Source organism: Tupaia chinensis, unplaced genomic scaffold (genome assembly GCF_000334495.1).
Source record: "Tupaia chinensis unplaced genomic scaffold, TupChi_1.0 Scaffold142134_1, whole genome shotgun sequence".
Taxonomy (NCBI): domain Eukaryota; kingdom Metazoa; phylum Chordata; class Mammalia; order Scandentia; family Tupaiidae; genus Tupaia; species Tupaia belangeri.
This window is the reverse complement of record NW_006201985.1, coordinates 636379-653563: the sequence shown is the minus strand read 5'-3', so window position 1 is coordinate 653563 and position 17185 is coordinate 636379. Positions and strand designations below refer to the sequence as shown.

General features: G+C 42.5%; 1 protein-coding gene and 1 pseudogene across 1 annotated transcript in view; one reads left to right on the top strand and one right to left on the bottom strand.

The window, feature by feature from the left end:
• SYT9 (synaptotagmin 9) overlaps window positions 1-17185 on the bottom strand; it is a 227098-nt gene that overhangs the window by 47462 nt on the left and 162451 nt on the right. The window contains exons 5-7 of the mRNA XM_006163438.2: window positions 5496-5616; window positions 3387-3558; window positions 1186-1315 (exon numbers count right to left, since the gene is read on the bottom strand). Of these exons, the coding sequence (XP_006163500.1) occupies window positions 1186-1315; window positions 3387-3558; window positions 5496-5616 (423 nt within the window). The remainder of the gene's footprint in view (window positions 1-1185; window positions 1316-3386; window positions 3559-5495; window positions 5617-17185) is intronic.
• LOC102490857 (adenylate kinase isoenzyme 6 pseudogene) lies at window positions 16651-17174 on the top strand (annotated as a pseudogene).

The window sequence follows — 17185 nt, the reverse complement described above, 5'->3', positions numbered from 1 at the left end:
CACTGTTGAGCGCCCCCCCCCCCCCCGGGGGGTGATTTCTCACTTTCTGTCTCTCTCTCTCTTTCTGGCGAGCACATGTACCCTATAGCAAAAACCTCTCCCAAAAAAAAAAAAGAAATATTACTTAGTGAGTACAAATTATCTCTGAGAGAACAAGTTAGTAGTTAAGTAAGAAAGTGAATCCATGAGCAAAGATAAATGGGGGAAGAATGAATGAAAAGTAAGTGATGAGAGATAGATAAATAAATGAAGGTGTGAGTGGTAGAATGACAGTCAGTTGTTCCCAGGCATCTACTCTCCTCTGCAAACAGAACCCTGGTTTTTACTTGGACACATTGCCATTCAACAAAAAGAATACATTTCCCATTTCCAACTGCATAGCTATGTATGCATAGCTAAGTTCTGTGACTAACTTAAATGTAAGAAGCAGTGTCATGATACTTCACAGAACTGTTAAAAGAGGAATGTGTGCCCTTTTGGCTCTTCCCATTTTCACGTTTTTATGGCCTGGATGGTATGTGATGGTTGGAGCTTAGCAGCCACATTACACAATGAGGTGACTTTAAGGAAAAAAGCCACTCTAGGGGAGTAGAGCAAAAAAATAGAAGTCTAGTTCTCTGTTGATCATGGAGTCACTATAATATCCTATACTGCCTTACTCTGGATTATTTTATATAAACTAGAGAAGTACATTTTCAATTCTTTTGCTGCTGTTTTGTGGTTTGTTCTTTTTATCATGTGTGGTGGACCATACTGACCAACTTTCCCAGAATCACAGGTTGGTGCCAGAGTCAGTCCTAGAATCCAGGCCTCCTTTCTCCCAGGCTTGAGTTCCCTCTGAACTCAGGCTCAAGTCACAACCTAATGACCTGCAACTCCACACTCACCCAGATCTTGCAGGTACCCTCCAAATGCTTCCTCAAACCTAACACAGAATCGGAGAAGCTGATCTTTTTTAAAAGACAATTGATGGCCCCTGATCAGTGTCAAAACCGACTAGACTAGAGAAGCGCATAGACTCAACCTCATGTTGAACACAAATCCCAACAGCCCCAGGAAATGCCAACAGAGAATCCCGTCTGAGACTGTAGCACCTGGTGCACTCGTACTTTCGGTGGCTTCTCCATTTCAACAGAAAAGCATTTACTCTTCTGCAGAGCAGAACATGCATGGGTAGGGCCTTACCTCCATCAGGGAATGCCAGTGTGCAATGGGCTTCCGAGGATATGACAGCATTTCACTCCAGTGGTCTCTGCCCAGCCTCTCAGCCTCGTTGCCTACTTGACACACGCCGATGATCTCGTTGTGACCTACACTGTGAAAATGGCCCACAATAGTTTTTTCTTAAAATTTTGGTACATAAGAGCAACAGCTACTCAATTAAACTGATGGAGGAATTGGGGAAGCAGTAGTTTTTGTTCATTCCTTCATTCAAAACTATAGGCCAAACTTAATAGTCAATAGGCATGGGATCCAATAATGTACCCTGGTTTTCCTAAAACTGACCTGGGCAAACTTGTTTCCTATGTTCAATAAACTCCCAATGCATGCTAAGGATGCCAGCTCTGGTTCTGGAAGTAGCTGGCCTTCAAGTCCATGTAATAAAAGAGAATCGCCTGAAAAGAATTTCTGGCAAACACAGCTGCCTGGATTTCCACAAGAGGCAACCAAGGATGGTAAAGGGGTAGCACTAAGTCTGAGCTCTATGTCTCTTGGTTTGGGTTTTGAGGCCCAAACCAAGCAGAGAGGAGGAGGCTCCTGAGTCTCCTTGAACTCTAACTCTACAGAGAACATTGCTGTAGTCTGTGCTCTTCTTTCCTTCCAAGCCCAGCTTTGCTTCTTTAACCCAACTTCCTTTCCCAACTTTAGAAAGACACTTAGCTCCTTTAACCAGAGGGCTAACACCTTTGAAACTTTCCCTAGAGAGGCCCCTGCCTTGCTCATCCCCACTTTTTTTTCTTAGCAGTTTTTGTTAAGTCTTTTGCATAACTAGAAGGATATAGCCCATTCTTTAACTCTTTGAGATCTAAATTCATTTGCTTTTTTTAATTTCTGGGAAAGTGAGTGATCTTTCTCCTTGTCCTGTGTGGGGAAAACAAGAGGTGATAGAGGTGGGAAGGAGGTGGAAAGGATATTTGAATCTATGCTCATTAAAATCGGATGCATGCAGAAGCCCCATAAATCCTGCTATGGATTTTTCCAAGCCAGATTCATGAGTTCACTGAGAATTAAATTGAGGCAAAGCTCACATAATCAGATTTACCATTGTAGGAAACTTGGCAAGAGCTTGAAAAAATGCTGGCCTAGCCTTCCACAGTTGTTGGGAATGCCCCCTCCCGGGGCCTGACACGACCAGTGTTATGTGTTGCCCCGAGGAGATGGACAAGGTCTCCTGCCCAGCATGGGCTGTGACACCCATGGGCAGCTGAGCCAACCCACATGTTCCTTGGATTGGAAGATGGTCATGCTTCATGCTGGCCTCTGCTGGAAGGAGTGTTCAGGCCATTAAAGCTGCTTTGCTGACACTTCCGCAATATGTGGGAAAAATTTTAGCTACAAAAATATTTGTAAGATTATATTAGAAGTCAGAATAAATTTTTTTTTTTTATATAATTGTGCTGAGACCACGTGGGAGGTTTCTAATTAAAAAGAGACTTTGCATTTCAGTCTAATGACTGGTTTAACATGTATAATTCCCTGTTGGGACTTCCTTTGCATATTAAAATGACTGTTTTTCAAATCTGTCCTTTAAATACACAATTGGCTACAATGCAGGCTATAAATATCTCTTCTGTGCTGTATTAATTAAAAAGTCGAGCATCTTATACATTTTAATGTACCCCGTCATCCGTACGGAGTCTAGCATTTTCAAGAGAACATTTCTGTTTGCTTTCAGGCTTAAGTGGATGGAAATGATCTTTATTAAACACATTGCAAGGAGGGAAAAGATTGAAGCTCTGTATTTAGAAATGTTGATGGTCTAGCAAAAGCAATCATTCTGCTGTTCTGAGTGGAATGTTTCCTGTGAAGGGCAGCTGGGATTGCTCGACAGACTATAAGGCCTGGGGGGGGCCACCATTCTCTATGCCGAGACTCCAGGAGGTATGCAGAGTTGAAAAGGGGAAGAGATGGGGCGGAATGAAGAAGGAGGAGAAGGAATGAATGAGAAAAGGGAAGAAAATGTAAGAGTCGAGGGGAACTTTGATAACCTGACTCTACAGTACGGTTTGGAAAATGGTGACTCTTTATCAATCCCCTTTCACATGCTGCTCATTCCGTTCATCCTTGTGACCTGGGACACAGCTAAGGATCCACGGTCATTTCTTCCCTCTGTTCTCCCTGCCCTGAGCATAGGGACTTGCACCGAGACAGCTCCCGGTTCTCACCGGTCGTAGTCCATGACTGCTATGGACAAGTGGATTTGGTCAATGTTCTCGGGAGGGACGTCAAAGACTATGGCTTCGTTGTAAACAGGATTCAGCGTGTTCCTTTTGGTGGAGGTTTTCCTCTTCTTCAGTCGCCGGCCATCACACATCAGTGAGACTTTCACATAGGGATCTGTATGGGCCATGAGAAACAGGAGCAGACTCAGACCTGTGATTATGTCACTCTGGGCTTTCACGGATTCCTGTAGGTATAACTTTTTTACCTGTCTGTAGACTGGAGTTTGAGGACTTTAATTAACATGCTGTATGCACAGTGACTACAGTGAGGATAATTAAGTCCTTCATTCAAGAAAAAGCATAGGATACTGTCTCCTCAAAATGTGTGAAATTTAAAAATAGTGTGGAAACATCTGTTACTGAATTAGAAAACATTCCAGACCTGCCTGGCTCTGACAGAAACAGAAATGCACAGGCATTTCCAAGATGCGGGAAACAGGCCCATAGCCCCCCAATTCTGAGCCGCTCAGGGAATCTTTTCCTAATCAGGTTTTTCAGAAAGGAAATCCTAGATCGCCTAGAATTTCTGAATTTCTGGCAGACAAGGAGGATGTCTGGTGGTAGAGTTCCCTAAAAACAGGGGTCCTGAGCCCCCGGGACTGCCTGCAGTTGGGCTCCAAGAGGAGAAGCAGTTCAGCCCGTCAGGGAGGGAAAAGATGCAGGGCTGCTTGTGGTGCGACACTGGTGAATGACAGGTGACTAAGGCTGGTCTCTGCTCCAGATGAGGCACTTTCATTCTACCAGCCCCCTCACCATCTTCCAGCTCAGTGGAGTGTCTCTTCACCTCAACAAGCATGCTCTGTGCCAGCTGCCATCCTCCGTCCAGCAGGGACTGAGAGGGCCAGAGAGTTGCATCTTTTACTTTGCTTAGAAACCACTTTGGGGACCAACAGTTGGTGTAATTGCTTTGTTGTTGGACTCCCATGTAGTCGACTGTGGTTTGAGTCGTGGACCCGTTGGCTTAAACTCACTCTGGGCACATGTGCATGGTACCCAAGATCCTGAGAGGAATGGAGAAGAAGGGATTGCAGCATGGCCATCCCCCCCTCGGGGTGATTTCTCACTTTCTGTCTCTGTCTTTCTGGTGAGTGCATGTGCCCTATGGCAAAAACCTCTGGGGGGGGGGAGAAAGAAAAAGAAAAAGAAAACACTTTGGTGTTTGGGCATGGAGTGTATTGCATTTGCTGTTCTTTGTGTTCAGTGACTAAGAGTCAGTGTGTACTGAGTGTTTTGTGAACATATTCGGATTTTGAATTTGCATAGTTGAACAATTCTTTCTTTTCTTTTCTGTTTTTAGAGGTTTTTGCTATAGGGCATGTGTGCTCGCCAGACAGAGAGAGACAGAGAGATAGAAAGCGAGAAATCACCCCTCAGGGGGGATGGTCACGCTGCAATATCTTCTCCTCCATTCTCCTCTCGGGATTTTGGGCACGCGCACACACATGCCCGGCGTTGAGTTTAAGCCACCGGGTCCGGGACACAAACCGCGGTTGACTATGTGGGAGTCCAGCGACATAGCCATTATGCTAACTGCTGGTCCCTCGTTGAGCCATTCTTTCTTACGGTTTAGAATTTAAGTATACATGTTTGATTCACTGGGAAACTACCACTACATGGTTTAATAAAGAAACAGGATTATCTTCAATATTCAATAAGCCTGGGATGGCAACACCTGAAGAAAGGCCCAACTACATAAGCTGTTATCAGCAAGTGCAAACTGGGTCCAGTTGGCGATTACGGTGAGGGAGAAGATCCGAAGGGAGATACTTTTTGTAGCATCTAGTATACACCAGGCAGTGTTCTTACAACTTTACATGTATTAACTCACTTAATCTTACACCAACCCAATGAGACAGATACTTTTGTTATCCTCATTTTGCAGAGGGGAATTTGAAGCCCAGAGTTTACGTAGCTCACCCAAGGTCACAGAGCTATTATGCGGTAGGACTGGGGTTAAACCTAGGCAGTTTGGTTCCAGAGTCAATGTGCTTTACCACACCGAGGTACAACATTAGCGCTTTAGGAGGAAGTCTGAATTTGAGAATGTCTCACCTGATGCTCCTGTGATGTCCATTGCCTTCAAATTCCTCGCTTTGATAATGGTAATGGTCAGCCTGCCAGCCGTTGGAAGATAGCAGAGGGAAAACATCAGCTCTCCAAGATCCACGTTGTCCTGTGGGAAAGCACAAACTGAAGCGTTAGGAAGTGTTTTCTGCTGGGCATGTGCAAGACTCAGCTGTGGGTCGGCACCAGAAGGGCCCATGGTGCTCCGTCTGCTTAGCTTAAATCCTGGTGTCCCTTGCCTTCGTGCCAGTCACATGGGCAAGAACAGCCCCCTGCACTTCAGGAGTTCTTCCCCCTCAGAAAGCACTTCCATCATTAGATGGCAAAGCCACAGAGACAATCCAGGGCCTCTGCCATGTGGATAGGCCACATGCAGCCCTACATAGCCTCCTGTGGGTCCAGTGGCCCAGCACACGGTGGCCAGTGCACAAGCCCCACAGACCTAACATCCTCCATGGAGTCCCCTTGCCCCATGGCTCCATTCATATCTCTACCACAGTCCTCATAGAGCCCCAGGACAAAGCTACACAAAGGAGTACCTATGCTGTAGCGTGCACAGATCCACCATGGCCCGGTACACCCTGTGCATAGCCCCACATGCCATTGCGCAGTCTCCACACAGATCCCCACACTGCTCTGCACACGCTCGTCTGTGCAGGCCCCTCGTTTGCCACAGCAGCACCCATACACCTGCATATCCACTCCCCCATAATTCTTGAGCCGCAGAGCACGGCACACAACCTGCTCACATGCAACCAGTGTAGACCTGTCTTCACTGGACCCTGGGAACTTCTAGCCCCTCACAGAGCTCTGGGTGATGACATTGCACAGGCCTGAGAGTGACACCCATGGCCCCATACATCCACAACCCTGGACACACCCGGACACAACTCAGTCACACAACCTCAATGCAGAGAGAGAAGGGCAGAGGCCCTAAGGCCCTGAGACCCAGTCGCCCCGCTGCCTGCCTCTCTGGGTCCACTTTGCCTCAGCTCTCTCTGCCTTCCTTTCATGTGTCTCTAAGGAGCCCCCTGTCCTCTGCTAGGGAAGACATCTCCTCAGGCAATCTATAGCCACTCAAGTAGGTCAGAAGACATGCTTCTCTCTCCTTTTTAGCCCAGGGAGAATGTAACCAGAAAGGAGGAAAAGAGCCAGTTCATTTCATTTAAATTTCCGAGAGATACCTGAGGTTATTGAGCTGGGTGTCTGTGTCTAATTAATACAGTTTCTTACTGACAATGCTCTGGGGAGTCAGGGTTTTGCCCTCAACATTCACAGCCTTACCTCTCCTCAATTCTCCAAGGATGCTTCTATTTTTAGAAGCACAGATTCAGCTCTGGAAGGTCACCTCGCACAACCTCCCAGCCCTGACTGCTTCCACAGGAGGATGCAGGAAGGCATCTATTTGGTGGCTAAGGCAGATGGATGGCCCCGAATCTATGCATCAACTGCCTCCTGGAAGTAAATGGCCTCACTTTGCAAGCCAGCCTTTCGTGGTCCCTGGAGCCCTGACTTCGAGAGGCCTACGTGGCTGGTGCTTTCCATTTGGGGAGAAGTCAGGGCCGTGGAGGAGTGGGGAGACCAGGGTTTTGCAGGACTGGGGGTTCACACCCTGTGGGCTCTGGGTTGCTGTGCAGTGCTAGGCTCAAGAAGCAGTACCTGCCCTCTCTGAGGAGGGGTAGTCTGAGCCAACGTCCTGCTGGAGGCAGAGGGGAAAGAGAAGCAACAGATTCCCATACCATCCTTTTGCTTCCTTACCCCTGGCTCATTCTTTTGCTCTTTTTTTTTTTTCCCTAGAATGATTTATTTACTTTTATTCATTCATTCATTTTATTTTAATTTGACCAGAGATACACACACACACACACACACACAGAGAGAGAGAGAGAGAGAGAGAAAGTGAGAGAGCAAGCCACCAGGTCCAGGACTTGAACCGCGGTCAGCCATGTGGGAGTGTCCAGCGCCTTAACCACCACACCACCTGCTGGTCCTATTCCTTTGCTCTTTGACCTCTGAGCAAAACCCTCCTCAGTGGGTTTTCACTGCACTCTGTTCTCCTCTTCTCCCCTCATCCTTCCAGAAAAATCTTCATAGTCAATTCTTTCAATGTGCATTTCCTGAGGGCCGACACTGTGCAAATGCTCTAGAAGATCTGGGATGTGAAAAATGCATAACAGCCCAGTCCCTACCCTCAAGGTGGATGCACATGCAAGTTACATGTGATATGTTAGATTATGGCTGTGCTGAGTATGGGGCTGTATTATATCTTTCCAACATAAACTGTATTCACAAATATCTATGTTATATGGTTATCTGCTCACAAGATAAAAGAAAAAAGCTAACCTGGGACCAGCAGTTGGCATAATGGCTATGTCACTGGACTCTCATGTAGTAAGCCACGGTTCAAGTCCTGGACCTGGTGGCTTAAACTCATGCCGGGTGCGTGCATGCCCAAGATCCTGAGTGGAGAATGAAGGAAAAGGATTGTGGTGTGGCCATCTCGCCTGGGGGATGATTTCTCTCTTTCTATCTCTCTGTCTCTCTCTGTCTTTCTGGCAAGCGCATGTGCCTTATAGAAAAAACTTCTAAAAAAAAAAGTTAACCCTAGTTCACAAATTCAGAATGTGAACTAGAGTTAAAAATCCATATTTGTATTTATATGCACACACACAATAGCAAGCTAAAGAAATAGTTATCAAAGAAAACAAAATGCCTGGTAAGATTTAAAAAAAATTTTTATAAAATTCTAAAATTTTATAAAATCCTAAAAAAAAAATTTATAAAATTCTAAATATCTGTATGAAAATACAGACATTTTCAAGTAAAACAGCCCCCTTTCTCATATCCATACCCACCTACTTCACTCCTTTCACCAGAGTAACAGTGAATAATCATCTGGATTTTTTTTCTTTTCATTCATTCAGTTGTCCATTTAACTATTCACTCCATCACTCACTCATTCATTCATTCATTCCTTTATTTTCTTTCTTTCACTATTTTCCCACAAAATAATTTTTGTTTTGTAATTGCGTAGGGCCCATGTGCTCACTAGAGACAGAGCAAGGGCCGGGAAGAAAGCACCCTCTAAGTAGGTGTGTGGTCATACCAGAATTGCAACCCCTTCTCCTCTATTTCTCCATCCTGTTGGGATTTGGGGCATGCGTATACCTGTGTTAAAGCCACTGGGGTCATGATTCAAACCATGTTTTGCTATGTGGGATCTGGCTCTCTCAACCACCAGGCCATCAGGTCAGCCTCATTTACTTACTCTTCTATGTTGTGGTGATTGTGGTTGTTGAGCATTACCGTTTCATAAGCTGGGAGCTGTCCCTACAGCAGCGAACAGCACACACTGTGCCCCGAGGAACGATGGACTTGTGATATGGAACAGGGGTTATCTGGCACCCAGCACCAGAGCCAACTGTGCTGTTTCCCCAACAGCTGAGCTGCAGGCTCAAAAACCTGCAGGTGTTGATGTTTGTAAACATTTCTTTAAACCAGTGGTTCTCGAACAGGAGCAATTTTGCTCCTTCAGGAGGATTTTTTTTTATTTTTTTGGAAGAGGGTTTTTGTTTTTGTTTTTGTTTTTTTTTGCTATAGGGCGCGTGCACTCTCCAGAAAGACAGAGAGAGACAGAAAGTGAGAAATCACCCCCGCCCCCCAGGGGAGATGGCCATGCCACAATCCCTTCTTCTCCATTCTCCTTTTGGGATCTTGGGCACTCACGTACATGTGCCTGGCATGAGTTTAAGCCACTGGGTCCAGGAATCAAACCATGGTTGACTACATGGGAGTCCAGCGACATAGCCATTATGCCAACTGCTGGTCCTGAGAATTTTTTTAAATTACCAGAGGGTGTCTGCTCTCTCCCAGAGAGAGAGACAGAGTGAGAAGAGGGTGAGGGAGAGGGAAGGGGAGAAAGCACTCCTAAGGGGATGTGGTCATATCACAACCTGTCAGGGTTTGGGGCATGAACACACGTGTACGCAGCTTGTTTTCAAGCTTCTAGGGTCAAGACTTGAACTACAGTTATCAAAGCTATTCCTTAACCACAGTTAAGGGATCTGCCTCCCTTAACTAGGTCAGAGAGATTGCCCTCTGGAGAAATTTTCAATTGTCACAACTAGGGGGGAGGGTGTGTTGCTGACATCTAGGAGTTAGAGCCCAGAGATGCTGCAAGTCATCCCACAATACTCAGGGAAGTCCCCCACTATGAAGAATTTCCTGTCCACAATGTCAATAGTGTCGAAGTTGAGAAACTCTGCCTTACACAGCAGTGCTTAGATTGCTAGTAAAAGTTTTTCTGGACTGATGACAAAAGTCAAATATCAAGGGATGGTGGAGTATTTGGCTTCTTTTTCAACTTGACAGGAATCAGATATGCATAAGTGTCACTGGTGGTAGAGTGCCCTGGAGGGTATAAGGGGAAGGGAAATGCCATACAAAGAAATGCTTTGTTTGCTCCTGCTTTGAGCAGTGAAATTCAGTATTGTTGACAAGATATATTGGGAATTCACAGCAATTCCCAATATATGCATTCTCTACCTGCCTAATCTGTAGACTTTCTGGGGTCTGTTCATTTGCAGTGGCCTATGATAGCTGTAGATTTTGTCTAACTAGTGTTAGAACCTCTGTATTCCTCTTTTGGGGCTCTTCTAGTTAGCTTCTTCCTAAATCCAGGGAATTCTGAAAGAACTGCAGTAGGAATTCAGGTCAACCAAACTCTTCATGCCCCATCCACACTGCTGTTTGTTCAGGATTGAATATATAACAGAGGGAGAAAGGCTTAGAGACTTCCTTGGGATTGAAATGATATTGAAAAAGAGAAATCCTCGTTTTATTGAAGTTATTAGGCAGATACAAAATTATAATTGCTGTGAGATTCTTATACAGTGTACAATGTAGTTACGCTGTGGAAATGAAAGATTATGCTAAAGTAATGACTAAAATAATACAATAAAGAGTTATAGCTAATAGATCAACAAAGGAAATAAAATTGTTGCTTAAAATATTCAATTAATCGGGCCAGCAGGTGGTGTGGAGGTTAAAGTGGCTGGATCCCACAGGGCTAACTGTGTGGTTTGGGTCCTGGACCTGAAAATCACACTGGGCCTGTGTGTGTGCATGCCTAAAATCTTGAGAGAAGATTCCCTTCTCTCTCTCTCCTTCTCTCTCTGGCAAATGCATTGCCCTATAGCAAAAAACTAAATTAAAAAATTCAATTACTCTAAAATATTCATATAAAAATATTTGATCTGTGGGTCAAAGAAATTGAAAGGGAAGTTAGAAAATATGAGTTGAGGGGACCAGGAGGTGGTGTGGTAGTTAAGGCGCTAGACATTCCCACATGGCTGACCAGAGTTTGAGTCCTGAATCTGGTGGTTTGCTTTCTCACTTCCTCTCTCTCTCACTCTCACCCTCTGTCTCTCTCTGATCAAACTAAAAAAGAAATGAAGGGATAAAATAAAATAAAAAATAAATAATTATTTTAAAAAATATGAGTTGAGTATCCTGTATCCAAAATGCTGGAGTGTTTAGGTTTTGGATTTTTTTTTCTTCAGATTTTGGAGTGTCTGGATACATATAATAAATTATATTGTGGATAGAACCCAAATCTAAACCCAAAATTCATTTCTTTCTTTTTATTTTAGAGAGAGATTTTTGCTATAGGGTGTGTGCCCTCACTGGAGAAAGAGAGAGAAAGAAAGCAAGAAATCACTCCCTGGGGGTGGTGGTCATGCCATAGTCCCTTCTCTTCTATTCTCCTCTTGAAATTTTGGGCATGCATGTACACACACCCAGTATGAGTTTGAAGCCACCAGATCCAGGACTTGAAACATGGTTGACTATATGGGAGCCCAGCAATGTAACCATTATGCCATTTGCTGGTCCCCACGTTTATATTTTTATATATACCTTATATGCATGGCCTGAAGGTTATTTTATTTTATACACACACACACACACACACACACACACAAACACACACACACTTATATATATAAATTGCAGTGTTTTGACTGAGATATGTTCCACAAGGTCAAGTATTCTACTTGTGTTGCCATATTGTTGCTCAAAAAGTGTCAGATTTTGGATTTTGAATTTTCAGATTAGGGATGTTCAATTTATATGTAGAACCAAATTAAAATGAAAACACAACATATTAAGTTTGTGAAATGCAGCTAAAGCAGTACCTAAAGGAAAATTTATAGTATTAAAGATGCAGAAGAAAAATCTCAAATCAATGACTTCAGTTTTCACTTAAAAAACCTAGGAAAATAAGAACATATTAAATACAAAGTAAGCAGGAAAAAAGAAATAATAAAGAGCAGATCAGAAATTAGATGAAGGTGTACACACACACACACACATACACACACACACATTTTTGAGAGGTTTTTGCTATAGGGCACATGCACTCACCAGAAAAAAAGAGAGACAGAGAGACTGAGAGACAGAAAGTGAGAAATCACCACCCCCAGGGGGAATGGTCACGCTGCACTTCCTTTTCCTCCATTCTCCTCTCAGGATCATGGGCATGCATACACACGCTCTCAGCGTGAGTTTAAGCACCGGGTCCAAGACTCGAACTGCAGTTGACCCACACATGGGAGTCCAGTGACATAGCCAACACGCCAACTGCTGGTCCCTATTTTTTTTTAAGAGAGATTTTAGCTATAGGGTATATGTGCTCACTGGAGAGACAGAGAGAGAGAGAGAGAGAAAGTAAGAAATCACTCCCTGGGGGCAGGGGGGAGTTGGCCACACCACAATACCTTCTCCTCCATTCTCCTCTGAAGATTTTGGGCATGCACACACATGCACCTAGTGTGAGTTTGAAGCTGCTGGGTCCAGGACTTGAACAGTGGTCAACTACATGGCAGTATAGCAACACAACCATTATGCCATCTTGATCCCTAAAGGTATATATTTTAAACACTAGATTAATCACTAAAAATACTAATGGGCATAGTTAATAAGTTGATATTAGAAATAAAGTGGAATGAAAAGACTGGCTCCAAAAGAACATGGAAAAAAAGACAAAACAAATAGAACAAAATAGACTTAAATTATACCATATTAATAATTACATTAAATATATATACCTAACAGCTTCCATTGAAAAGATAGAAATTGCCCAATTACATAACAAACTAAGACAATGGAACCAGCACTAGGCAAAATGGTTACGTTGTTGGACTCCAACTTAGTCGACCATGCCAGGAACGTGTGCATACGTGCCCAAAATCCCGAAAAGAGAAGGGATTGTGGCATGGCTATTCTCCTTGGGGGTGATTTCTTGCTTTCTTTCTCTTTATCTCTCTCTGGCCAGTGATGTGCCCTATAGGTTCTTCCTAAAAAAAAAAAAAAAAAAAAAAAAAAAAAAAAAAAAAAAAAAACAAATAACAATAAAACAAATAAAGACTCGACCATTGAGTATTTATTTCTTAAAATAGAATGGAAAGGCCAGATGGCAGTGCAAAATGTGATGCTCTGTGAGACAGTCCCACATGAGAACATTCCTGGTTCAAGTCCAGAGAACTTTCTGAGTATTCTGGGCATGTGCTTGCCCATGATCTGGGACTGGCTGAAAGTTGGGGGTCAAATGTGACATAAAGACACCCTGTTGGAGGTACTATCTTTCTCTCTTTTATTCTCTATTTCACTAGGAAATATTATCAGAGAGAAAGGGGACACCTCACTGATAAAGAGTCCAATCATCAAAGACATAACCATCATAAATATGTATGCATTGAATAACAGATCTTGGGACCAACAGCTGGTGTAATGGATATGTCACTGGACCCCTGTGTAGTTGACTGGGATTCGAGTCCCAGACCTAGTGGCTTAAACTCAAGCCAGGCACATGTGCGTGCATACGTACCCAAGATCCTGAAAGGAGAATGGAGAAGCAATCGCGGCGTGGCCATCCTCTCTGGGGAGGTGATTTCTTGCTTTCTGTCTCTCTTTCTGGCCAGTGTATGCGCCCTATAGCAAAAACCTCCCCCAAAAAAGAAAAAACAAAACAAAACCAAAAACACCCAGATCTTTAAAATACATTAAACAAATCTGATAGAATTGAGAGGAGAAATAGGCAAATCTACAATCAGAGGTAGGGATTTAAATACTGCTCTATCAGTAACTGACTGTACAAACAAGCAAGCAGAAAAGAAGTAAGGCTATACAAGTTTTGAACAGGGGCCGGCAGGTGGTGTGGTGCCTGAGCTGCTGAACTCAACCATGGTTCAAGTCCCAGATCTGGCAGCTTGCTTTCTCATTTTCCCTCTCTTTCTCTCTCTGTGTGTCTCTCTGTGGTAAATTTAAAATAAATGAAGAAATAACTAAAATTAAAAAAAAAGTCTTGAACATGATCAACAACTCAATCTAAATGATATTTATTCCACTCATGAATACTCCTTTCAACAGTGGCAAAATGCACATCCTACAAACACATACTGAGCCTTCACCAAGATAAACCATACACTACAACATTAAAAATACTACGGAATTCAAGAATATTAAGACATAACAAAGTGTGCTCACACAGCACACAGCATTTCGATAAACAATGGACCATATATACCATGATGGTCCCATAAGGCTGTAATGAAGTCAAAAAATTCCTATTCTCGGCGCCATGGCATGTTCAGGGACCAAGGCGACTAAAGCTGTGCTCTAAGCTTCATCTTCTAGACCCCAAAACACTCAGACAAGGGTCACTGAAATCCTCAATGCTTACTGAACCGCCTGCTTTAAGTGAGAAACTTCTTTTTATAAACCTGAACTCATAGTCTCCTTCTGTGGATGCCACATTGTAAAACACAGTAGAGGAAAGATTTTGTCACAAAGTGACCAGAAACCACCGAAAAGGCATAAGAAATATGAGAAACCAAGAAAATATCTCTCCCCTAAGTGAAAAAAAATAAATCCTTCATCATACACACACAGCACAGTGGAACTCTTGAAAATGTCTAAAAGAGAATTCTGAATATTCATAGTGAAAAAACTAAACGATATATAAGAGCTGAGAGACAATGAACTCAAGAAGATGCAGGAGAAAAGGGACAATGAGTTCCAGGAGGTGAGGAAGTTCTTACACAATCTGAAAGAGGAAATACACACCATAAAAATGAATCAAATGGAACCGTTAGAGATGAAGGCTGCAATACAGGAAATTGAAACCTCCCTCCAAAGTATTAAAAGCAGATTAGTCCATGCAGAAGATTGAATCTCGGATGTTGAAGGCAAAACCTCTGACCTAGGGAAAACAACCCAAAAAAAACCCTGAAAAAATAACCCCCAAAATGAGAATACGATATGAGAAATACTAGATACCATTAAATATCCAAACATTTAGAGAATTGGTATCCCAGAAGTTGAAGAAACTAGTAAGGGCATTGATAATCTATTCCATGAAATCCTGGAAAACTTTCCAAATCTAGAGAGGTATTCAAATATCCAGACCCAAGAAATATAAAGGACCCCTAACAGAATCAACCCAAGAAGATCTTCTCCAAGGTACATCATAGCTAAACTGGCAAAATCCACATACAAAGACATGATACTAAAATTGGCAAGAGAGAAATGTCAGGTTACTTTTCAAGGTTATCCCATCAGGCTAACATCGGACCGCACATCAGAAACAATGCGAGCAAGGAAAGAATGGGAAAATATATTCAAAGTGTTAAGTGAAAAACAGTTTCAACTGAGAATGCTAAACTCAGAAAGATTACCCTTCATATGGGAAGAAAAGATAAAAAATATTCTCAGATACACAAAACTTGAAAGAATTTACCAATACCAGATCAGTTCTTCAAGTTCTGAAAGGAGTGCTCTACCAGGAAAATGAAAGACACACATACAGAAATGAGAACAAAAAGCAACCGAGAAAATGACCAACTTAATGCTAATGCTAGAGACAAGAAATACCAATAATAACATTGAATGTTAACTTCCAGGATGCAAACAGAAAGATCAGACCACAGTAATACTGCAAATTCAAGAGAAGAAAAATTAATTACATAAGACTGAATTGGTGAAATAGAATTTTTATGACTTTTGAGTAAAACATTACTGTCTTTTTCTTTACTATGCTTTGTTTTCCCAATTTAAGGATTCTCCCTTCTTTTGAGCTGTTGAAAGGTTCAGCAACTTGTTAAAACGGCTTTTTCTTCTTGTTTGTTTGTTTCTTTAAATGGAAACATAAACTCTTCTCCCTTCCTGACCCCTCTGGAATTGGCAAATATTTGGGAGTATTCTTATTTTGTGGCAGAATGGTTATTTGTATAAGTTCAGTAATACCTGTTGCCCTGAATCAGAAATTGGAAATACTCATTATTGGACAGGGCTTTGACTGGAATGTCATATTTGCAGGTCAAACCAGAAAACTATGGAACTAAGGTAGATCTCAAGTAAGCCAACAACAGCTCTTGGAAAGATGGCCTGGCACCATAAACAGTTCTGCCTGACAGAGAGGATTAGAGAAGCTATATGAAAGAATTCATACCATAAAATAATCTGGATGTTTCCAGCCCAGCACCATAATCAGTAGAGATTGCAAAAGAGCAGCCACAACCAGAGGATTGTCTTGAAGAAGACTTCAAAGGAAGAAAAACGAGACTGCTCTTTGTTAGTATAGCACAGAATACTCGGTAGACAGGGCTGAATTGAGGTTTATGTGTGAATTATGTGCTGGGTGTTTGCTTTTCAACAGTTTGAGTAGTTGACATGCAACTATTTTTTCAAAAATATTTGAAACCATACTGTCTGCTGTTATAGAATAACAAAAAAAGTTATAACAGATACTTCAAACATTATCTTTAAAATTCAGTTTTTTGAAATTTTGAAAGTCATTTATTAACAGTCAAGAACTATGGAGTATGAGCAGACATTTTTTGATATGTAAAGTAAATGTTTGTGGGAAACTGTAAAAGTAAATAAATGACTAAAAAAAAATTCCTGTTCTCTAGTGACATTGTAGCTATCATGTCATCACAGAGCAGTGCATTACTTTGTGCTTGTTGTAATGCTGGAGTACAAACCTACTGTGTTGCTAGTCATATCAAAGTGTCGCACGTACAGTTACGTAAAAATACAATACTTGGCCTGAGCCGAGGCGCCCCGAGCCATCGCCGTGAAGACTATGGTGCTTCTGAACATCACGCTCACCGGTAAACCAGGAGTTGGAAAGAAACCACACTAGGCAAAGAACTTGCATCAAGATCAGGGCCAAAATACAACATTAATGTGGGTGATTTAGCTCGAGAAGGGCAGTTGTTTGATGGCTATGATGAAGAATATGATTGTCCCATTTTAGATGAAGACAGAGTACTTGATGAGTTAGAAAACCGAATGAGAGAAGGTGGAGTTATTGTTGATTACCATGGTTGTGATTTTCTTCCCTGAACGCTGGTTTCATGTGGTTTTTGTGCCGAGAACTGATAATAACATATTGTACAAAAGGCTTGAAACAAGGGGTTATAGTGAAAAGAAACTAAAAGGAAATATTCAGTGTGAGATTTTTCAAGCGCTTTATGAAGAAGCCACATCATCTTCCAAGGAAGAAATCGTGCCTCAGCTGCCCAGCAATAAATCAGAAGAGCTAGAGGATAATTAAACCAGATCTTGATATGGATTGAGCAGTGGATCAAAGATCATAATTCTTAACTTTTAAAAAA